Genomic DNA, 24,020 nt, shown 5'->3' with positions numbered 1-24,020 from the left:
ATTAGTTTGGAGTGAAAGCTCAATTTTCAGTGTTAGCTATCTCTTTTTATAGTGAATCCATTTTGTCACATTTTGAAGGTGACAGGAATTTGCATCTTTTTCAAGTAAATTAGAATACTAACAGACCCACCTTTACCAAATTGAGACATTGCTGTGGCTGGAAGAAAGACAATAGAAAGTAAGACAAGCAATTACAAATCATACTATTCCTAAGTGAATTCTGTATAGGCTAATAATTCAAGATGATGAAGAGAACAGCAAACAAAGCATCTCAGGTATCAAATAAGCCAGTCTGGCACAGCATTTAAAAGCACTAATACATGTGCTAGACACATTTGGCTGACCTTTTGTTTATTTTCTGGGAACATCACCTCAGAGAATAAGACTGAAATTTCTGTGGGGGTTTAGTTCTAGAATAATTTCATTATTACTTATTGTATATCATAGTATGAATTTTACATATATGTAGCAAAAGCAACAGGCTTTTTCCTCTCTCAGTTGTCTTATAAACTAACTTGAAACCCTTTGTATAGAATTCAGGCTCAGAATGCATGAAGTAACTTGGAAGTGACCCTAGAAGATAAATTACTGTTTTATAGACTACTTCATGCATTTTTAGTGTGTTCTGTTTCATTTGGGAATATTGTTTTTATATACTAACTCATAAATGTGGGTTTATAACCGTTATTTGTACTTTTATGCTATTTTGAATCTTGTGATTTTGTTTGCAATGTTACTGTCCTTTTTTGTATAGTTAGTGTTGTCTAATGAACTTATAAATACTTCATTCTACTAGAATTTTAATAATGCCATCTGTTCACTTGTTCAAAAATTGCAAAGAACATTGAAGCAACTACCTTTTTTCTTGACAGCTGTATTTTTTAAGCTTAATATTAAAGTTTCCAGTTTTTTCTTTAACAGCAGCACTCAACAATGTTACAAACAAAAGGATTTGTTTTTGCACAAATTTTAATTGACAAAAAGTAAAGTAATCCTAGAGAGGTCAGTAAGATAGATCGCAGTAGCGTCTGACATCTTTCTCCAAGCTTCTTACTCATCCTGGCATCTCTGTCCCTCTTTTCCTCCATCTCCTCCTTTTGAAACTGTTTTGAAGTTCTTTTCTTTGGCTCTTCTTTCCATGTTCAGGTTTGCTTTATTTAATTATTTTAATGCTTGTCTTTTGAACCACCAACTTATTATGTAGTTACTAGGCTGTTCTCTTTGGTGTACTGATGTGTAACTCAATCTCACTCCTGCAGTTAGGTGTCAGAATGAGTGGGTCTGATGATTAGATATGGTTGACTCTGTAGTACCTCCTGAACAAATTAGTGCTGCTGGCCATTTACTGCTTGTGAAAATCAGATGGTCTTATATGTATGCCTGTGAGACCCAAATGAATTAACTAATACAGCTCTGGTGTTCCTTAATGCAAATATAAAGGAAGAGTCTAAGGAGCAGTTGCAGCACAGGGCTGTTTTTCCAAATTCCTCTTCCAGGGAGGTTTATGATGCTTGCTTTATGTAAGAAACTCCTGTTGGTGTGGACAGAGCTGTGTGGCAGGCCTGATGAAGGAAGCTGGGAAGAATGATGCTGTAACTGACAAAATACGAGATTCCTCAGTCATGACTATTTCAAAACTATTTTGAAGGCATGGGGAGAGGGGACTTAGATTATGAATTACTCTTTTCATACTTGCAGGAATTTATTTCTCGCTTGGTTGCCTACTCTCAGTGTGTGATCATTAGTAGTTCTCTTAGATTGACAATTTGGGAGACAGACACAGCTCCTTATCCCAGCAGGTGGCAACTTCAGCCATGCTGAGGAGGTATGGTTGGCTCTGGTTCCCTTTATTCCACCAACAGAAGTGGTACTTGCACCCTTTCTTACTGCTGTGTTAGATATAGTTTATTAGCTTCCCAGCTGATTTCTCTATATATTTCTTGAGTTATTATTAGTATTTAAATTAATTTACCATCTGCATTGGATTTTGTTAGTTAAATAAAGAAGCACGTGAAAGTAATTCTGTCTTGCATGAACACATCCAGTTCTACATTCACTCTAAGCTTATACATCTGTATTTGTAGTTTTCTTTTTGATGTTTCTACACTTTGTTTTCCCTTTTCCTTGGTATCTGTCAGGTGGACTGTGAGCAGAGAATTCCCTATGAAGCTGCCAGTTAATCTGTTCTCTGTATGGGTGTGAGTCTGGGGCACATTTACCTTGCAAACTCTAAAAATGGGATAGTTTCTGTAACCAAGTCTGTCTTAAGTTTCTAACTGCAGAGGTACTGTGATTTACCTCCCTTGCTTATGGTTGAGTGTTGCAGGCAGCCACCTGTGTCTGATGGTAGAGCCAGTCCTCTGTTTGAAGCCGTTGTCAAAGTTTCTCTACTTAAAGTTGGTATGTGGTAGGTTTTTTTTTTTGGTGGAATCTCTCACAGAACCACTATGGATGGATAAAAGGACTGAATAATCTGGATGCTACTGTGCCAAGGTATTTAATGACCATAACTCCTGATGTATGTGGACTGTTAGGTGCCATGACTTTGCAATGTGTACCAGTGCTGAAGTCTCTGATGTTGGCTGTCACAGCGTGTCCTGACGTTTACAGAAGACTGACTGGAGGTATATAAACTTTTGGAACGTCCTTGTTTTCAGCCAGGAACATCTGGTATGTGTCACATTTTTTATGTGGCTTTTTAGGAAGGTCTCTGTCCAATATTATAACGTTCATCAATTAGGTCAAGCATTATATCAGAGATTCATTACATAGTTCAGAGCCTTAAGATGATGCTATGGGATCACAGGTGGCTAAGTCCCCACAACTTTATGAATTATTATTCTCACTTGAGCTGTGGTAAATCATTGTGCCTGCTCATAGCTGGGATATTTTAACTTCCTTTCATTTCAAGGAATTGGGTGCCTGGCTTGTTTAGAGATTTTTGGAAATCCTAGTGCATGTTATCACTGCCTGAAAACTTTTCTAAGTCTGGCCTAGTATCTTGAATACCATAGCTGCTACTAGAGCGAGTTAAAACCTTGCATTTGTTGAAATGCCAGTGTAAGAACACTGAACTTCACAACCGGTCTTGGATTTTTTTGATTTTTCTCTTGTATAATTCCCGAGGATTGTAATTATCTGTCATTTTAAATATTTTTAAAGTAAAACTGCCTAGTTTAGAAATTCTGATGTCATTATCATTGTCTTTGATAGAGAGCTGTCTGTAATTTTGTAGTTACATATTCTGTTCCTTTACGCTCCCTGAAGTTATAATTATTTTTTTTTTCTACCAGGCTCTTCCTTGCAAGCAAAATGTTTCACTTATGGTGGTGGTACTGTTAAGTAGTAAATAGTTCAATCTTCTCTGGTTTCAATCTGTGTATCGTGTTAGTGTAATGTGTTATTTTTCAGAGACTTCAAAATCCTGAATTATCTGCACATCATTATTCTGTAACACTCAACACACAGCCACTGAGAGCTTGATTATGATTACAAACGAATCAACTGAAATATTCTAAAAGGAAAAAGGCTTAATTTGTAAATTTTATTCTGTCACTTTTTCTTCTTCAGTATTATCCAGATTAATCTGAACATTTTCTGTGTTTCTCAGTTTTCAATCTCCAGGGTAAAATAAATAAAATACATCTCTAATACAAATGTACATATGTTGTAGTTACAGTAGGGTTTCTTCAGAGTGATTGAAATGATTCCCCTGACATAAACATGTTTTACACCGGATCACTACACCCTCCCATGTGGTAACCTATCATCTCAAGCACTAATGATCCCTAACCCTTGTTGACGTTAGCAAACTTTTCCTCTGGGGCATTTTCTTTTGTTTCTTTTGTCAGCTGGTCTAAAGCGAAAAAAACTGCTCAGTCTTGATTTTTCTGCAGATGTTGAGGATTTTACTGCAAAGTTCAATAAACTGACATTTGTTTTCAATGTAGGCAGAGACACAGAAAGGAGAAAATCATTCAGGCTGCAAAGCTTCTTGTTCTACTTTAGATTCTCTATAGCAGATAAACACTGGAATCTGAAAATTTCAAATAACTTCATTAGAGTGCAATAGCTTGCACTTTTATTACATGGACATGTTTTTCCCTAACAAAATCCTATGTGTAAGGTAAGAATACAGTAAACAAAAAAGTAAGGATGAGTACAAAATACAAAGAATTAAAGGGAAAGAATTGTAGTAAAAACATTGGTATCTGATGTTCTTTTTATGCAAGGGAAGTGTAAGATTACTATATCCTCTTGCTGTCACTGAGCCATATGCAGTGTTTTCTGCTTCAGAAGCTGAAACTTCTTTGGCCTGTTTGTGCCAACAAACTTTTGAAGCATCACTCCGTGATGGGGGTGGGATTTTCATGATACTGAGCTGTGTGTGCACTGTAATCCCATCCCGGGCCTCGTAGGGCTGAGTGGAGGACAGGCTGGATACAGGTCTTGGGGAAGGAGGAGGAACTGCCTTTCCTTGAAATCCTCCAGACAGCTTATCAGTCAGGAACAGATATTCGTGGACTAGGAATGAACAAGCCAAACCCAAGAGGCCCACCAGAGTCCAAAGAGTATGGATATATGTTTTATAATATCCCAGTGTCTTGCAGTGGACGAGATCCAATGTGGCTTTCTCATGTTGTTGGAGCTTTGTAGGACTTGTTTTGAGTACCATTCTCTCTTAATGATCTCCTTCAGCCCTGGATCACTACACATTACAGGAATGCTGTGACATTTAATACATAAAAGTGTTTCTGGTTTCCAGTGCATGCTGTGGCAGTTCTATTGATTTCCATGGAATTGCTTAAGGTACGTGTCTGGGTAGTATTTGAGCTAACAAGGATGTAATTTTTTCCTTCTCATTGAAAACACCTGCCGAACACAACAAAACTGCAACCGTTGTGTAGTATATTTGAAACACATTCAAATGTGAAGGAACAGCTCTATTCAACAGTGAGGGAACAGCTTAGTAGTGTTAATGCTGTTTCTGAGACATAAATTGCAGTAAACTTTAAGGATACCTAATACTCAGCAACCACCAGGATTCTGAGAGCAAAAAATAGGAGAAAATCTAGTTTAATTTAACAAGAGTGATACTGAAATTGTATTACTACTGGATGAGAGACTTCTTTCACCAAACATGTTTGCAAGACCTGTAACCAATTTTAAAGAAAGCTGCCTACAACAGCTAGTGCAGTGAATGCCAAACAGAATTGAGTGTCAGGCAAGAAAAGTGGTAGATATAGCCAAAACAGTGTAGCTGTGAACTGTTAAGTATGACAAAAATCTGAAGTTGTTACACATGATCTTCAGCCTGTTGTCTAGTGGCTGTATTCCGGTAATAAACAATGATAATTGCACATTGTTGACTGATAAGATAGATGAGCTAACCAGTTTAACACTCTTCATTCAGCAATTGTGTTGAGTAGGATATGAAGTCATAGGCTGATTACCATAAAACACAATTGTAGACTGTGTTGGTGAAGTACATTCACTGCTGGAAACTATGAAGTTTCTTCCTGGCGGTCTGGTGCCAGGTTCCAACATGATTTTTGCTGAGGTGTATTCAACTTGAGAGACTTTTTCAGAATGTTATGACACTTTTAGCTGGCGTGGGGAAGTTGTCATTCCACGAATTCAGAAGCACATGCATCATCCCTCTATTTAAACAGAAGCGAGAAAGTCTATGCTGACTATAAAACAATTTTCGTGATCATCATTTTGTGGAAATACCCTGCTTAAATTGTCACATGAAGTATACACTTGAGAATTTTTTGTTCGTGGATATGGAAAGTGTGGAGCTACTATCAATGTGTTTTGGACTGCTAAGCAATTTCAAAAATGAGCAAAATCTGGATCTTTGTATGCCTTTCTGTTCTCACAAGGGATGGTGATATTTTTATAGGGTCTCTTTGGTAATTTTGCGGTCAAAATGGGTTGTACTGCAAAATTGCTCCAAATGTTTCATCAGTTTTATGAGGGCTAAGACCAGAAAAAACAATGAGCTTCCAAATATTTAGGTTATCTCTAATGAAGTTAAATGCACTGTCTCCTGACTCCTCTTTCATGTTAGTGCCCTGTTTGCTTATATGCAAAGGAGTGTATAACAATTTTAGGACACCTGGCAGGCTGACAATGTGTTTCTCTGCTTACCATCTGCAATGAAGTCTTGGTTCAGGACTTATTTGTCTTCTGTTCCATGTTACTTTTGTGTTTAAGAAGAGGAAGAATGGAGCATCCTTTCTCAGGAACTTTAAAAAATGTGGATCTCACTGTTGATGTAAAAAAGAAAAAAAAGAATTCATGTTTTGCCCTGCTTCAAGGAAAGAAAACTAGACTGCCATCGGGGATCAATACTAATGAATTTTCCCTTTCAATGTCTTAAGTCCATGTCTAAACAAACTGCCTTAGTTTTCAATGAAGTAACATCATAAGTACTTCTGAACTGTGACATAAATCCAGACAGCTGAAAGTAGGAAGAACTGTTTAGGTGTTCTTGGCGAGACTATGCATTAAGAAGCAAGAATATTTTTGAATGATGGCTTTAGCATTTCTGTTATATGGGTGATAGTTGCCGCTTTAGGAAACTCACCCTCAGCTAAGGTGTCTCTGTGGAATGGAGGCATAAGCTGCCAGGTATGTGGTGTCTAAAATAAGGATGCAGAGTGTCTCATATAAGGATGCAAATAACAATTAAAATAGGCTGACGAACTAATCTGATTGATGTCATTCTACCACGGAAATAAATTAAACCTGGTAAACTTTATTTCATGGTGGTGAGATTAACCAATCTACATTTATTGATGTGGAATTTCTATTGACGTGGGTGTATGACACTTCTCAAGGGGAAAAAAAAGCAGGAAAGATATTTATGCTGGTTTAATTGCATTCCAAACAACTCGTGGCTTATTAGCTGAAGGAAAAGGAACCTAAAGCAAATTTTGAAAAGAAAAATTATTAGGTCAATCTGACATCTGTTGTGTGGGAAAACATTCCTTGGGAAAATGTGACTGTACAGCTATCTGGGATCTCATAATAAACAGAATTAATCCTAAGCATTTGTTTGCTGTCATCAACAACAATGGTGGACCAGCAGTAATATTTAACCACATAGAACAAATACAGCATAAGACCAGGCAGAAAGTGCAATATTATTTTTCCAAACAAGTTCCTGTGATGAAACTAACTAGGTATTAAAATTATTGCTTCCTTGATAAACGCATCAGAATATCATATCTGAGATGTTTGAGCACTTGTTTAGCGTTACAGTTGGTTTTGTGACTACTCTGGCTAAAGCATGCATACTCTGGTGAAAGCATGCATAGAAAGACAAGTATGAGATGAGATTTTTTTTTTAATGTGCAAAATAAATCCAAATTTTTCCTATTAAATGAACTATTACACAATGTAATACCCCTTCACACACACCCCCCAAAAAAGAGAACCCCAAACCAAGCTAAAACTGGTCTTCTGTATATTGTGCCAAATACCAAACTTGGCTTCATTTGTACTGTGCCAAATGCCAAACCTTATGTGGAGTTTTTTTTCCCGTCTGTTCCCTTTCTTGTTTTTTGCTTCTTCCTATCTTGCTTCTCTTGGTTTAGCATGGAAGCTTTGAGATGAATACTGTCTTTAATTACCATACCAGTTATTATGCATATCTGTAGTGTGTTGTGCAGTTGTTAATTAGAATTGTACAGGTAGTAAAGCTGAGGTATTATAGTCTTTTAAGTTTTAATTTTTTTCTTAAAACACAAATCTTGTGACAGAACTCTTCTTATTCTTCCATGCCTCCTCCTGATATCACTAACTCTGAAGAGAGCATTTTAAATAGTAATGTTTACAACGTTGTCAAGATAAAACTGAATCTAACTTTATTCTTGTGGCCTAGGATAGTTACCTGCTTTTGAAAATTTAGAAAGTGAACCATTTTCTGCACATTTAGTGGGTGGCACCAGCTTACTGTGGGCTAGATGAACATCATTGCTGGTGCAAAGGTTTCGGCCTGCAAACTTCGTGAAGTTTGGTTCTGTTCCCCACAGTTCCTTGTTTTTCCAGCTGTGATATCAGTGAGTGTTTATGCTCAAATTAACAGCATAATGGAGTTTATAGCATTAGCTAAACCAAAGCATTCCGCTGCATTACTGACATGTGCCTTGTGCTTCTGGAGGACAAAATTACTTCTTGCTTGGATCATGGGCTCTTCTGAGCTGCTCCCATTGTGCTGTAGCTGACTACCTACCTCACCGTCCATCAGACCACGTGGAGAATTATGGTGTTAAAAATACACCTTGCAACAGCCTCAACTGAGCAGTACAGCCAAGTTAATTTATTCAAGTTTAGCGATTTATTTTCAAGAGTTCATCACATTATTTTTGAAACTGTTAAGATCAATGTTGGCACGTTCAGAGTGCCAGAACTAAATCATACATGTTTCTTGTACTACTCTTGTGTTAATAATTATGTCAGGTATCACAAAAAGTTAACATGATTCTCCTAAATTTTGTGAATGGCAATACTACTAACAAGTGCCATTGAGAAGGTGACACTTATTAATATATCATGATTGTATTTGATGTCTAAAGAAAAAGTGAACTCTCAACTGAAAAGATTCTAGTGTCTGGAGCATTTGTATGATCTCTTTCACAAACACTTTCTCCCAGGGTGCTTATTTCCCTCAGTGCAGACACTAATAAGACATTTTCCCCTATCTGACTGTTTTCCCATGCAATTTGCCATCATAAATGGGGACCTTTATATTCAAGCACAGAATTTTTCCAAGAGATTTAAATCTATAGCAAGCGGCTATTTATTAATGTGCTTAATGTCTCTGAATTTATTTTAATGGTTAATCTGTTTCTTTAAAAGCGTTGTATTTTACAGGCATGGAATTTGATTTACAAACAAGAGATCCATGTGTTTGTACCTTTTAAACAAACAAAATTCATGGTTTTTAAATTAAACAGGAATATGCAAATGAGGGTATTTTTCATCAGCTCACTCTTTAATGTATCAATTAATGCTATATTTTGTCTATTAAAGTAATTTGTGTGAAAAGGTGCTCTTCTAATGCTTTTCCCTGTATTTAGCTCGTAGAAACTACGTCATAAGGGAAGTATTGCGCTCTGCACTACAGATAAAACCACAGCAAGGGTGCCAGCAGCGAGGTGCACGTGCATCCTGTCCCTCAGCCTGTACCTGGGCCTTAAATACTGCATCTCCAGAAAACCAATTTGTCTCAGTTCAGGTTCATGGGATTGCATTTCTTCCTTTCCTCTAGGGGGAAAAAAGGCATTATATATATTAATATGGAAAAATATTTTCTAGCTCATTGTGTAGCAATTTAGTGTCCATCTAGATGTATTAACAGAGTATTTGATACTTTTATTCCCCCTTCTCATGGATAAATGCTGACTGCTTTACATGGGGGAAGATGTTTCTAATTTTACATTTGCAGTAGTGGGATCTTAATTAGCTGTTAGAGCTCTGGAGGGAGATACTGGTATTGCAAAGTATAAATTTTTGAAAATGTTGGCTCAATGTTTAGTAACCATCAAGAAACAGGTAAAATGTTAGGTATTACTCCTTTCAAAGAGAGAGTGGAGCCCTAAATTGCCCCTGTGTCATTCTGTAGATCCTGGTTGTGTTTTTGTGAGCCACAGTGTTGCTCATAGTCCTGGACTTCCCACCCCGGGAGGACACAATGGAATCAGAGGGTGTAGGAGCAGCAAGAGCGACCAGCATTGCCAAGCGCCTTGCTTGGCACCAGCAGTAAACCAGACCAGACTTCTCAAGCCAGGAAACGTTTTGATGGGGTGTGAAGCAGAAAATGGCTTGTTTGAGAGATTTGTAGAATCACAGGCTCCATACATAAGGTGAATAGAGTGCATCAGATGAAATTCATAATGTGCAGATTCAAAATAAAATAGATGTAGTTTTTCTCGTAATACATATTTAGACCATGGAACTTGGACAATGTTGTGAATGCTCAAGGATGGTGGCTCAGGTTTGAAAAGGAAACAACCAAAATCTAACACCCCTCTTACCTCTGCAAAAGTGTGAGGTAGAATACCCCATCTTAGTCTTTTAAACAGAAAAATATCACCACTGATTCAAGAAATGTTTGATCTAGTGGTTACAGAAAACAGGGTATATTCCGGAGAAGACATCATTATGTCATCACTCAGTTTTCTTCTGATCACATTTTCTGTTGCCCACTGTCAGAAATAAAGTAGTATGGGAGATGGATTTTGAATCTGACTTTGGCTGTTCTTGGAACTGGTATATAGATTTGTCGAGTCAAAGAAGATACTATGATCACTGGACGTTGCTGAGTATGTGTTACACATTGCATTGCAAATGACAGAACTACCTTAAATATCTCCATGTTCTGCATGTGTAAATTACTGGCATATTTAATTGGGGGTAAGAGAAGACTAACATTCACTCATGATTGTGAAATAAATTATTTTACTTGGTATTATTTAATTTTGAGAAGAAATCAGTATGATTATTGAGAGTTCTTTCACTGGAAATTTGGTCTTGGATCTGTTTTCTAGAATTTTTTTTTTTAGGTTTATTCTTTGAAAGGTCATCTTAAATGGTAAGATCGGAAGAGCCTTTGCTGATGATAGCATTGAAATATTTATAAATGTGCCCTTCTCAAGTGGCACCTTGAGATTCCTTCTTCACCTGGGGATGAGTTTGGGGAAAATGTAGTGTATCTGTTGTTAAGCAGCCTGGTGATACTATGTCTGTGTCTGACAGAGATATCTGAAAATCCACCCAGTAGAGATTAATCAAAATATGTGAAAATTAAGGGCCAGAAATAGAAACATATGATTTTTCTCTGTGAGATTAAATCTATTTGGTGACTTAAAATTAATTTCCAAAGCATAGAAATTTGATTCCTAGGATCAAATAAAAGGTTACAAATAATTCTCTTCATGTTTTCAAAAACAGCTAACTCAGTGGAGGTTTGTAAGGATGTCTTTAAGCTGCTTTTAGTATGGTTGAACTGGAAGTTGGAAACCTTTCCTGTGGCAGATGCATTCTTGCTGTATAACTGCTTTTCCTTTGTTTTCAGAAATACCACTCAATGTTTTAGATAGTGATCTGGTATCATTCCTATGTTTATTTTTACATATTTAAATTACAAAAAATGCACGAGTCTGCTTGCATTTGAAAAGACAACACGATAGTGTGTGTATATATATATACATACTTATGTATAAATATGCATATAAAATGTCATAATCTTATGTGCTTGTAACATGTTATGCCAGATCACATTGGTCATAGTCTTGTAGTCTTGTGGCCACCAGGCTTTCTTTCCACATCCAAAGAAGTCAGCAGGAGTAGCATCTTTGATCTTCAGAAAGTCTGACTCTACTGGCGAATTTGCTCTTACTGACTAACTTGTAGGATGTTGGTGGCATATATTTGGTAGCAAAAAGGGCCTTTACTTCTCAGACTGTACAATACTAACAATTGTTTTACTGAATTAGAATATAAATATAGGAGAATGATATAGGACTTATTGGTTTAGCTGGCCTGTGAATTGACATAGGAAATGTAGGAAATTTTCTATTTCTATCAAGTCAGGACATAATTCTTGAATGCTTTAATTTTAATTCATTTTTAGATTTAGAAGTTGAAAGTTTGTAAATGCACACCAGTATCAGATTTCTTTTACTTAATTGAACCATGTTAGAAGTTTTGTACAATGGTGCAAAAATTGTTTGAAGTGCAGTATCTTGTTTATCTTGCAGTCTAGAAACTTCCCTGAGTGCCTAATTGTTTGTTTTGTTTTCTCTTAGATGAATCGACTCCTAAAGAAGTCAGCAGGGTAAGTGCTACTTTCCATCCCCTCTAAAAAGATGTATAGTCTCTGAAGCCCACTGTTCACTTGAGATGATTTTTGTGCAGTTTCTGATCAAGATTTGACTCTATTCCATGGACAAAGTGGATCTCCAGAGAAAAAAAAAATTGGTGTACTGTCTGACTAGAGAACAGTTAATAAGGGAAATAAGTATTGAGAACACTTGATTGGCTGTAAATAAATTAAAGGGTATTTTGCATTAACAAATTTAGAGTTGTCACAGTGCTATTTTTGCAATCCAGTTTTAAAAAAGTACTTCACAGAACCGAGGAAAATCATGGGACTTTGAGCTTAGGCATAACAGTAGACTATTTAATCAGTATTACTGCCTCGAGAGATGGCAAGCGTAAGAGGAATCACGGGAAGGAATATGCCCCATTTAATAATTCCCTTTGAGATGTACTGTGCTACAGATGTGCTAAACTCTTTAATATGAAATATTTTGCAGTGTACTGTATGAAATATAATGAAAAATCTTAAAAAACATATTCAGTAATAAATTCCCAACTCTAGCCTTAAGTGTCCTGTCAGTCCATGGTTGAGGACTAGTTAGGAGGTTCTATTAGAAACTAGTGCCTTTGCTGGGAATGACAAAAGATCAGTACAGGGCAATCTGTTGGCCTCAGTTGTGTCCAGTCAGCCTGAAGCACCCAAATGTTTCATATAAGATGAGGGAGCCACTTACAGCTTTCTGAGGTGAAATCATAGTCCTGTTTTGCTCCTCTTCTTTAATGTCTTGCATAATCTATTTCGTGTTCCCAGGTGACACATATTAAAAATAAGGCTGGCTGAAAGCTGGCTGGGTGGTCTTGCTTTCAGTAGAAGTCCTTTGGAAAATACTGGAGTATGGAAGGAGTTGAAACAGGCTGGTAGTGGAAACCTTGGTTTGGTGACCCTGAGAGCAAGTGTCTGGCATAAGCAGGAACTGAAGTTCAACTCTTACAAGACGGTTAGAGAGATTAAATGATGTGCAAAATGAGTGTATTTAAGGAGAAGCTCTCCATATACATGATGTGCTATGGATGTATAAAGGTATTTAGGTAAAAATTAATGTTTTAGTAATTTATTGATTTAAAACACCTTTTTTTTTGGTTACTCCTTAGTATTCAGGAGTTACAGCAGTTGATTATCTGTCGGTGGAACCAAAGATTATTGTTGTTAGTACATCTGTATATATTGTTTTGTTTTCAAAATAATAAAAGATTTTCCTAAAAAGCTCAGAAACGAATTATTTCTGTGGAAGAAAGTTTACTTTTAGTTGTTGATTTAGTAAATAAATTCAGATTTTACTAAAACTCTGTCAAATGGAGTTACAAAACCTATCTAGGTTGCAATAAAAAACAAAGACCAAAAAAAAGCGCAGACTCTGGAACCCTGAAACCTCCCAAACCTGCCCTGCCAGTCACCTCAGTCTCTCAGACATGCTGGTCCCAGCCATCTCGGCCCCTCAAAGTCATATATTGTGACTTAGAGTTTTCCTGAAGATCGGTGGGCTGTCCCTTCATGTCCTGGAGTCAGTGGGGTGCAGATGATACTTTACATGTCCCTAAGTAAATATTTTCTTCCTTTTTTTTTTATAGCTATCAATCATCGTGTACCGGCTGTAAATACTGTGTTACACTACTATTATTTTTTTTTTTTTTTTAAAGTACGATACTTGAGGGCACTCAGTAATGCACCATGCTACAGATGAACATGTTAGTTTATAGTATTTTTGAGTAATGCTGTATATAATAATGTACACGATTGTAATACATCCTCTTTCTTCAGCAGCTCAAACAGATGCCAGTTTAATTAAAATCTGAACATAAATCAGAATTTAAATTAAGAAAGCTCTGTATGTGAGTAATGTTTTTCAGACAAAAAGACATGTTCGTGGTGACCGAAGAACTATGAGTTTTAAGTCATTAAGTGTTACATTTTTAATTTCTGAAAATGTCTGTAAGAAGCAGCTTACATCATAGGGAAGCAAAAATAAAGGTTAGTGAAAGGAAATTTATTGCAGAATTAAATCACCAAACGGTTTAAAATATTACATTAGTTAGGAACCAAGGCAGAAATATGCTGGAAAAAAAAGTATTTTTCATCACTGGATTTCTCTTTACATCTTTCAAAGTTGGGCAGAGTAAAAACATTAAAACAGTCATATGCTGTGACATCAGTTGCTTCAATAGTATCCTTTTCTGTTGTGCTTACACAGGGCAAGAGAATTAAATTGGGGGCAGATTTTTTTTGTTAAATTTATTTAACCCCTATCTCCTCAAAAAAAATCCTCAGTTTTTTTCTTTATAAACATACAAGACTATAGGGTTGTTCTAGGGGCTCTAAATACTGAACTTATTGTTCATTTGCCTTTTTTTCTTTTTATCAGCACAATGCAGTGGGATGAACGGTGTCCAGATTATTGAAAAAAAAATAATCTTTTACTTCTTGAATTTTTGGGAGGAATTTTTCATAGTTTCAATGATTTGTATTACAGTTACAGCCTTCAAAAACAGAGCAAGTTCTGAAAAATACTGTTGTATAGGAATTGCATTTTTATTCTTTTACTATTTTTAACAGCCTAGTAGAAAAATGAAAATAAAGTATCAATCTCGGCCATCAGCATTACATTGCATGTTTTTGAAGCAAGGAGAGAGTAGGAGAAACCTTCCACATATATTAATTTTTTAGATTTGTAGAACAGAAGCTTTTCAAAATGCGTTTTTTTAAATCCATTTGCCTAATAGCAATTTCATTAATATTTTGGTGTTAGAAGTTATATGTAAAGATGTCCCAGATTGTCCTGACCATGGCTGATGGGTGCGGGAGGGAAAAAATAATTCCCCATTCCTGTAGACTGCTTTTGGCACACGAACAACTCTGGTTACAAAATATCTCATGAGTATCTGTGACCAAACAGTGAACCTGTGAACTTTTTTTCTGCATGCTAGATTCCAGTATTTATGAAATATATGTAACTAGGGACCGAATCTCCTTTCATGTGATGTAGTATTGGGAACATCCTTGGAAATGCTGAGTTTCTTCTGCTTACTTATTGTGCAGATGTGTGTTGGCTGATCCCATCCATCCTAGCTATAGAAGTGGTTTTCTGGGTAGAAGGACTTCAGAAAGAAAACCAATTAGTGAACTATTTTGATGAAGAAAACTAAGCTGAATTTTATACTTTTTTTTTCTGTTTTTCCACAAAAGAAGCTAAAATAGAGGAGTATGAGCACTAAGTGCATATGTATTCGTGTATATCTAGACTAAAGATATATTTCTTTGACAGTATTAGTGAAAACAGCGTGCATTGGAGACATGTTATTCTTTTCAGTTGGCAAAAATAACCCCATTCCTACATGAACTATAGCCAGGATTTTGTTCTACATGCTGCTAAGTTTCCCATGATCACTGTGTGCTCTTTTGTACCTCAGATTGTGAGGTTTAAACAAAAATACATAATGTTCCTGATATGATCACAGTGAAATTAGCTGTTGTTCATTTTGCTTAATGACTTTCCATTCCATGTTTACTTGAACAATACTTCCAGTGAAGCTGCCTTTTGGCATGTACCTTTGCTTTATAAACTCTGGTGATGCCAACAGCAATTCACTTTGCAGAAGTTTACCATATAAACACCAGAAAATTATTACCTAGCAAGTGACTAGCTCGTTTACAGTACTTTATTCTTGGAAACCGGGATAGTCCTTTTAATCCTCTCGTTTCACTTTTCTGGACTTGGAGCTTTTGGCAGCTGCCTGGGCACCAGCCAGTAGCCAGCATAGTGTGTTGCTGACAGTTACAGAATTAGCAAGCGTGTTTTCAGTAAATAGTTGCAGTAATTGCATGTATCTTCACCATGCAACTGATAATAAAAGTTTGGATTTTTTATGAAACATTGGCAAAGCAAGCTCATTCTTTGTAGTATTTCCTTATTAAAGATGAGATTTAAAAGTTTTTGCACAGTCCCACAACGGAAGACTGTGACAAATTAATATACAAGTTAGGAGAACTAGAACAAACATATAGATTCGGCCTTTAGTAGTGATGCAAATGGCATTGCACCCATTGTCATGAGAAGATGGTTGTATAAGCTGATTTCTTTATAAAGAAAATCTTGTGGATACTATGGTAGTGATAAGCAACTGTGGTAGGAAAATGAGGAAGTTTATTTTTAATTTTGTACATTATGTCTTTAGAGTGCTTGCATGCTAAAGTATTAGGAGGGAATGTGATTTTTATAAAAAGTGTTTTAAAAACAGGAGCAATATTCAGCCTTGTCAAGTTAAAATGAAGCTCATTATGCTGTTTTATTATATAATCTGGAGAGATGATATAATTGAGATATTTGTGCAGTTTTATGAGCCTTACAGTTAATAACAGCTGTAATAGTTACTTCTCTATGATCATAACATTCTTTTCTTGTAAGGCAAACCTTTGCTTTTTTTTAATATATTTTTCCTATTACTAGTAAAGCAATTTATTTCAGTGTTACCATTTGATAACAGAGAAGGAGCTGATGGAAAGTTTAGGACTGGATGCCAGTGAATGGCGGCTATTTGGCAAGTACCTTCTCCTAGGGAAGGGGTTCACCATCTCTCCAAGGCTTGGAAATCAGCTACATAAACAGACTGGGAAACACAGGACTTCAGAATCAGTGAACTCTTTCTGTGCAGACTGGGAACTGCGTTGCATCTTTTGACATAATAGGGCCCATCCTGCCAAATGTCATCTCATATTTTCCCTTCTTCGCTTTTGTCATGAACAGCGTTTGATGTGCGAGCAAACAATTCATAAATATCTGTGTACAGTGCCACAATGCTAAACTTTATTTACTGAGCAAGTTCTAACCCATGTCCTCTCCAGTCAAAACAAGAACAACAGACGTCAGATAAATGCATGTAGAAAAAGTTTCCTCTGAGGCTATGTACAAGTATTAAAATTAATCACCTCGGCTAGGTCTGCTCTTTATAGCTTCTTGCTTCCCAGTGTCTAAGTTTAAACAAAACTGGTAACTGCAGTCAACCCTGGTTACTTCTTCTGATTTTTTGGAGCAGAGAGATTTTTCTGAGCTTCCTCTCTAAACTCACTGCTCCTCTGAAATCCAACCCTGCACTGTAAGCTTGCTTACAGCATTCTCTCTAGTTTTATTTTTCAGTCTGAGGACTTGCCATCCTTCACCTCAGCATTTCTACCTTGAAGCAAGCAAGCAGTTTTATTCCTTTTCTGTAGGCTTTTTTTTTCCTTGGTTGGTGGGTGTTGTGGTTTTTTTTGTTATGTTTTTGTTTGGTTGGTTGGTTTGTTTTGTTGGTTTTGTTGTTATTGTTCTTCACATGTACCGTTTAGATGTACTTTCACTGTTATTAAGACACAGTTATCTCTTAGTTATATGTGCCCAAAACCGAGAAACACCGGTGATGTGAACTCTAGGCATCAGTGCAGCTAAGCAATGCAAATTATCACAGCCAATAAAGGTACCAGACCTACAGAAGGCAACAATAGCTGTAAACATACATATCAACATACATATCAAGCACGTGCACAACCTAACTTTTATACACATAAAAGTGACCTGGCTTTGTCTTTTTTCTTCTTCCGGCCCACCTCCCGCCTCTCTTACATGTCTCAGATTATATTTCTGACCTCAGTTTCAACTGCCTAGGGACAGAACAGCCAACTGTGTGGCCCCTCTGAAGACTCTAGAGTGCCTTGCAAAGGGTCAGGGTGGCATTGGACCCAATACGTATAACAGGAGGTGGCCCAGCACTACTGGTGTCCTCACTGCATGCTCTGTCCTGCCACCTCACACAGTGTGAAGGCTCAGGCAGTACCTCTCACCTCCCAGCTCCTCTAACATAGCAAATGCAATAGGGGAAGTGGTCCTAATGGGATGCACCCGCGGGTGCTGAGGGAGCTGGCCGAAGTCATTGCTAGGTCACTTCTCCATCATCTTTGCCAAGTGGTGGGGAACGGGAGAGGTGCCTGAGGACTGGAGGAAAGCCAGTGTCACTCCGGTATTCAAAAAGGGCAAGAAGGAGGACCTAGGTAACTATAGACCGGTCAGCCTCACCTCCATTCCTGGAAATGTGATGGAACACCTTATCCTTGGTACCATCTCAAGGATAAGAGGGTCATTAGGGACAGTCAACATGGCTTCACCAAGGGGAAGTCATGCTTAACCAACCTCATAGCCTTTTATGAGGACATAACCAGGTGGATAGATGATGGTAAAACAATGGATGTGGTCTGTCTTGATTTCAGTAAAGCATTTGACGCCATCAGCATGCTCGCAGCTAAACTAAGTGTGGTCTGGATGATCGGGTAATGAAGTGGACTGGGAACTGGCTGAAGGAAAGAAGCCAGACGGTCGTGGTCAATGGGACAGAGTCTAGCTGGAGGCCTGTATCTAGTGGAGTCCCTCAAGGGTTGGTATTGGGACCAGTACTATTCAACATATTCATCAATAACTTGGATGAGGGAACAGAGTGTTCTGTCAGCAAGTTTGCTGAAGACACCAAACTGGGAGGAGTGGCTGACACGCCAGAAGGCTGTGCTGCCATCCAGCGAGACCTAGACAGGCTAGAGAGTTGGGCAGGGAAAAATTTAATGAAATATAACAAGGGAAAATGTAGAGTCTTGCATCTGGGCAGGAACAACTCCAGGTACTGGTATAAGTTGGGGAATGACCTGTTGGAGAGTAGTGTAGGGGAAAGGGACCTGGGGGTCCTGGTGGACAGCAGGATGACCATGAGCCAGCACTGGGCCCTTGTGGGCTCTATTAGAAGGGGGGTGGTTAGTAGGTCGAGAGAGGTTTTCCTTCCCCTCTACTCTGCCCTGGTGAGACCTCATCTGGAATATTGTGTCCAGTTCTGGGCCCCTCAGTTCAAGAAGGACAGGGAACTGCTGGAGAGAGTCCAGCGCAGGGCAACAAAGATGATTAAGGGAGTGGAGCATCTCCCTTACGAGGAAAGGCTGAGGGAGCTGGGTCTCTTTAGCTTGGAGAAGAGGAGACTGAGGGGTGACCTCATTAATGTTTATAAATATGTAAAGGGTGAGTGTCACGAGGATGGAGCCAGGCTCTTCTTGGTGACAACCAACAGTAAGACAAGGGGCAGTGGGTGCAAGCTGGAACACAAGAGGTTCCAGTTGAATATGAGAAGAAACTTCTTCTCAGTGAGGGTGACAGAACACTGGAACAGGCTGTCCAGGGAGGTTGTGGAGTCTTCTTCTCTGGAGACATTCAAAACCCGCCTGGACGCCTTCCTGTGTAACTTCATCTAGATGTTCCTGCTCCGGCAGGGGGATTGGACTAGATGACCTTTGAGGTCCCTTCCAATCCCTAATGTTCTGTGATTCTGTGATGGCACCAGTGGCTGGTCCTGAAGCACTGGTTATGACTATCCAGTGCTTTCCCATGGCCTCTCTACATTTCAGTCTGATAATACTTGAAAGGGTGGATAAGGAGCATTTAAAATTTTTTAAGAAAGTGCTTGATGCTTACTAGAGGAATAGGTCCCTGCTTTCCCAACAGTCAGTTTCCCAGGCATGTTGATATGACAGGTCAGCACCTTCTCCCCTTTCCTGAGTAGAACACCCTTTCCCATTGCGGCTGTGAGGAAACAGGACTTCACAGCCATCTCCCAGAAGGGGCCCTGCTCTGGCCCTCACAGCACTGCGGCCAGCTAGAGGCCACCTGTGTCTGTTGACAAAGAGCTCTGTTTTGTGGTTCTCTCAGACATCCTCTGAAACCAGCCTAAGATGCTTAGATTACAGATTAAAAATAAGCAACATCAAGAGGAATCTCTCTGGATATGTCCACTTCCCCCATGTTTCACGCCTTTCAGTTTGGTTTGGCTTTTTTTCCTCTCCTCATCCAATGAAGTTCTGCATCCCCGAAGTACATTTGGCCATACCTTTCTGTGTTACGTGGAATTTGGCTGTTCGTTTCTCCTAACTCCTCCCAGCATGCAATAATGTCGTACACTATGAGGTCTGTAAAAGGACATGTTTCTGGTGCAGAACCAGGCAAGAAGGAGCTCTGTAGTAGGGAGCAGTAAGTATTACATATAAACTCGCTCTTCTCATGGCTATTCAGAAGACATTTTAAGAAGTTACAGAGAAAACAGATCAACTTCTGGATTATGTTGGCACTTATTGACCCTGTGCTGTATTAATGAAGGCTTTTTGTTGCAGCAGCAGGGCTTTTTCTTTACTGCAGGAGCATAAAATGCCCCTGGCACAGCTACCCTATAAGAATGAAAGCATGGAAATCAATCTTAATTTTAGTTTATCATACATAAAATTTACTTTGAATATTAAATTATGTCCTTGAATATTTTTTGGTGTCTTAATTGTTCAGAATGAATAGTTAAAATTCATCTCTATGACATTTCAGTATCTCCTTTCATGGAGTAAAATATTTGTGATTCTGAGCCTCTTTGTTTAGATCTAAGTCACAGGACTGTTCTTAAATAACTTGTCATGGGTTGCTGTCCTCTATTGCACCACAATATTCTAAAGACAAATTGCCATAGAAATATTTTTATATAAATCCTGCAAAAATGTCCTTTCATATTTATAAATCTGAATATTTATAACAGAATTTCCCTTCTTAATTGTTAGTTCTCTTTCATAGCATTATAATACATGCAGCTACTGAAATATGGTGCTGGTATGATAGTGCTAAAGCAGTTTTTAGTCTACTTGAATTGTTTTAATTTCAACAAAATCAGGAATGGGAAGAATGAATTAAGTATTAATAATGTTTAAATTGCAAACCAAGATACCAAAATGTAATTAAGAAACATTATTTACACTGTATCTGATGACAAATAAATACTCTTTTTCCACTGAGTGTGTTCAAATTTTGAGGAATTACTTTCCTAAAGGAAGTTTTACACCAAATATGCACAGGTCTGTGTTAGCAATCACATTGGATAATGCTTGTACCAAGGTTTGCTGATGACATGTTCAGTGTTTAAATACATGGTTTCATAAAGAATATTGTGGCTTTTGAACCAAACATAATTGTGGTTATCCAATCTAAAATGCCAAATAAACAAATCTCTTTCATTCCACTGTAATAACAATAAAACCATTTTGCAACATGATGGAGTCATTCTTTGCCGGCATTTGAGCTGTCATAGAATTAGTTAGTTGTGAATCTGGACAAATTCTATACAGCTGGCTAGTTGTGCATCCACAGATTGTCAGTAACAGAAATCTGTTGTGTTACTACTGTATGTATTATGCAGCTACATCTTTTTAGTAACGTCCATTCATGCAATTATTTGCCCTGCTTACAAAATGTTTGCAAGCATATGTTGCAGGGGTGAGGAGAAAGGACATGTAGCCTGTTATGTAATTACTATGCACGTGGAACTCCTGCTTGATTATGAGGAAAGTTATTATTCTGCCATGGCTTGTATGCCAGTGGGCTCATATTGATGATGTTCTCTTAATGTATTAGCTTCAGCCTTTGAAGATTTGATTTAAATCCTGACTCTGCATCACGGGTTAAGAGATATGTATTCATTCTGAGAAGGCATTTTTCCACATAATAGAGATTTTGTGCAAAGGCATTTTTCCACATAATAAAGGTTTTGTGCACGTGTGCTTGATGAGCTATTGCTGCTTTAGGATATGTAGCTACACATACTTTTGACGATGTGAGTTAGCACATATGAATAATACAGATTGTTGTTCACCATTTTCCTGTTATATGGCTACTTACGGCTGTATCTTAAGTATAAAAAATTCACTTTCATGAAACTATGATATTATTTTTTCCCTTTGAAGAATCATACAACACTAAATGTGGGACACAACAGAGGACAGTCAATGGAAGCTTGCTAGCTGCCATACGCTGCCAATAATGGTAATGGCATGCTCGACTGTAAACTCAAGACTTGCCCAAGCAGTAACTGTATGTATGCAGTGTGACCTTACATCTCTGTCAAAATTTACAATCATCACATCATTTTATAGAAAGAATTATTAAATGTTAAGTTTGTTATACATTGAGAACATTTTATGTATGCTAGGTCTCAAATGTTCCAATATGTCCATCTGAAGCAATAGATTAATACACCACCATGTGTTAAGAAGGGGTCATGGCAAAGATTGTGTGTTCTCAGGAGCCGTTTTAAGGTCAAGATTAAAACCTTAATTTAAAGGAACTGGGAATTGATATTGTCCAGCAAATGCTTGGGTTTTTTATTGGTGGGTTTGGGGGTTTTTTTTGAGATGAAGAAGACGAATGTGTCCTAGATGTATATGTCCATATCCTTTGTATTCACAACAGAGTGTATTCTATGAAGAAATGCAGGAAAGTAATAGTGGGAATAAATGTTATATTGTAGAATATATTGTGCAATTTAGGTATTTAATCCATCAATAAGAGTCACATGTACAGGTTTACCCAAAGTTACAGGCAGAGAAGATCCAGAAAGATATGAAGCAGTTACATACGTGCACATAAACATGGGAGTGGTGGGTAGACAGTGATACGCGGAACTTCTGTGGCGTTTTCCATAGTACTGTGTACATTAGTCTGGTCTATATTACATTTGGCTCTAAAGTATGAATGAGCAGGAGAATGAGTCTTAGTCTTTCAAGCAACATTAATTCATCTAAATATCACCAGCTTCATTTTTAGTTTAAGCAACATAATTTACTATGTCACTGAGTTCAATAAGTAATTGACCATATTACTTTCTTCAGTTACCACATTACCATTTTTGGGCAGGGTAATGAATCTTTGCTTGCTGCCAAGTATTGCTTTCTGTGGAATTATTGTTCATGGTGCTGTCATGCTACACATGCACATTTACAGCCAGTTTTATCAGCCCTTCAGGACTTGGTTTCAGGGCTCGGGAGGTGCATAACCAAAGGCAGCTGGGCTCGTGAAGGGAGACCGCATCTCCTTTCCTATGAAGTTTTGGCATGTCATGCTCTTTCATCATACCAACAACCAGCACCCCATTGCTCCCATCTAATTATCCTAACTGATTTGTAATCTCTTTCTGGCGTTGTCTGCCATCTTCAGTTGAAACGAATGCCCATTAGGCCACAGTGGCTAGCATGATTTTGGCTTGTGATTTCTGCCCTCCGCTCTGTTGGTGTTAATCACTGCTGTGTTTGAAAGGCTGAGCTCTTTGAGCTACCACTTCAAAGCTCTGCTGCTTGGGCACAGTTCTGTCATTTGGTTCGTGAATTTGAGGTGGAAGATGCTGGTAAATAGAGCTAGTTGTCTCTTTTCGTGGTGGAGTAGGAGCTTAAAAAGAAGGAGTTCAAGGTTATTTACCTTATGATTATTGCATCTCGGTTTCTGCTTGAGACATTATCCTGTCACCTTGGCCAAGTTTAGGTGATTACTAGTTGCTCAGTGGTTTACTCAGTACATTTTGAACAAATGTCTAATGGAGCATAGAGTGGAGTTCTGGGATTCTTGCTTGTCAGTGACCCTGTTCTTCATGCAGCTGTATTAGGACACTTGCAAGTGACTCGTTATTGAAATTTCAACATATTATTTTTAATGAACGTGTATGTTCAAAACCTGCAAAATACATCTGAATTTTTCTAAGATGTTCTTCTCATCTTTGCTTCTGCAGTACCAGGATACGAATATGCAAGGTGTAGTGTATGAATTGAACAGCTACATAGAACAGCGCCTGGATGCAGGAGGAGATAACCAACTACTGCTGTATGAACTGAGCAGCATCATCAAAATAGGTAAGACAGAGAATCAGTTGTCTTTGAGCTATTACTTAGCATCAGTGCACTGCACATTTCTTACATGGTTTAATAAAGACAGGGATTGAGGGATAACACAATTTTATTTGGATGTTGTCTCAGTATGAACTTATTCTGCCTTCTGTCCCTTAGTGAATCCCTGACTGCACTTAAGTGAATTTCATCTTTGGAGAGAGCTGTGTATCCAATTGCTAAATTAGAGTCCCCTGTTAAATGAACCAAAGAATAGACCGTTCTGGTTATGATGGTGTTACAATGTCAATATTGAAAGTAAAATAAAAATCTATCAGTAATATCACTGCATACTTGAACTCCTTTTGAAACAAAGCTGAGATACTACTGAAAGAAGGTATACCTTTTGTGTGATCTCAAATTACATTCAGTTGTTTAACCATTTTTTTTC

General features: G+C 37.8%; 1 protein-coding gene across 1 annotated transcript in view; it reads left to right on the top strand.

Moving 5' to 3' along the window:
- PDE10A (phosphodiesterase 10A) overlaps positions 1-24,020 on the top strand; it is a 190,977-nt gene that overhangs the window by 98,008 nt on the left and 68,949 nt on the right. Inside the window, exons 3-4 of the mRNA XM_065631131.1 lie at positions 11,820-11,848; positions 23,476-23,596. Of these exons, the coding sequence (XP_065487203.1) occupies positions 11,820-11,848; positions 23,476-23,596 (150 nt within the window). The remainder of the gene's footprint in view (positions 1-11,819; positions 11,849-23,475; positions 23,597-24,020) is intronic.

The sequence above is a fragment of the Caloenas nicobarica genome, chromosome 3 (genome assembly GCF_036013445.1).
Source record: "Caloenas nicobarica isolate bCalNic1 chromosome 3, bCalNic1.hap1, whole genome shotgun sequence".
Taxonomy (NCBI): Eukaryota; Metazoa; Chordata; class Aves; order Columbiformes; family Columbidae; genus Caloenas; species Caloenas nicobarica.
Note: the sequence above shows the minus strand (reverse complement) of the source record. Positions and strands in the feature narration are given on the sequence as shown.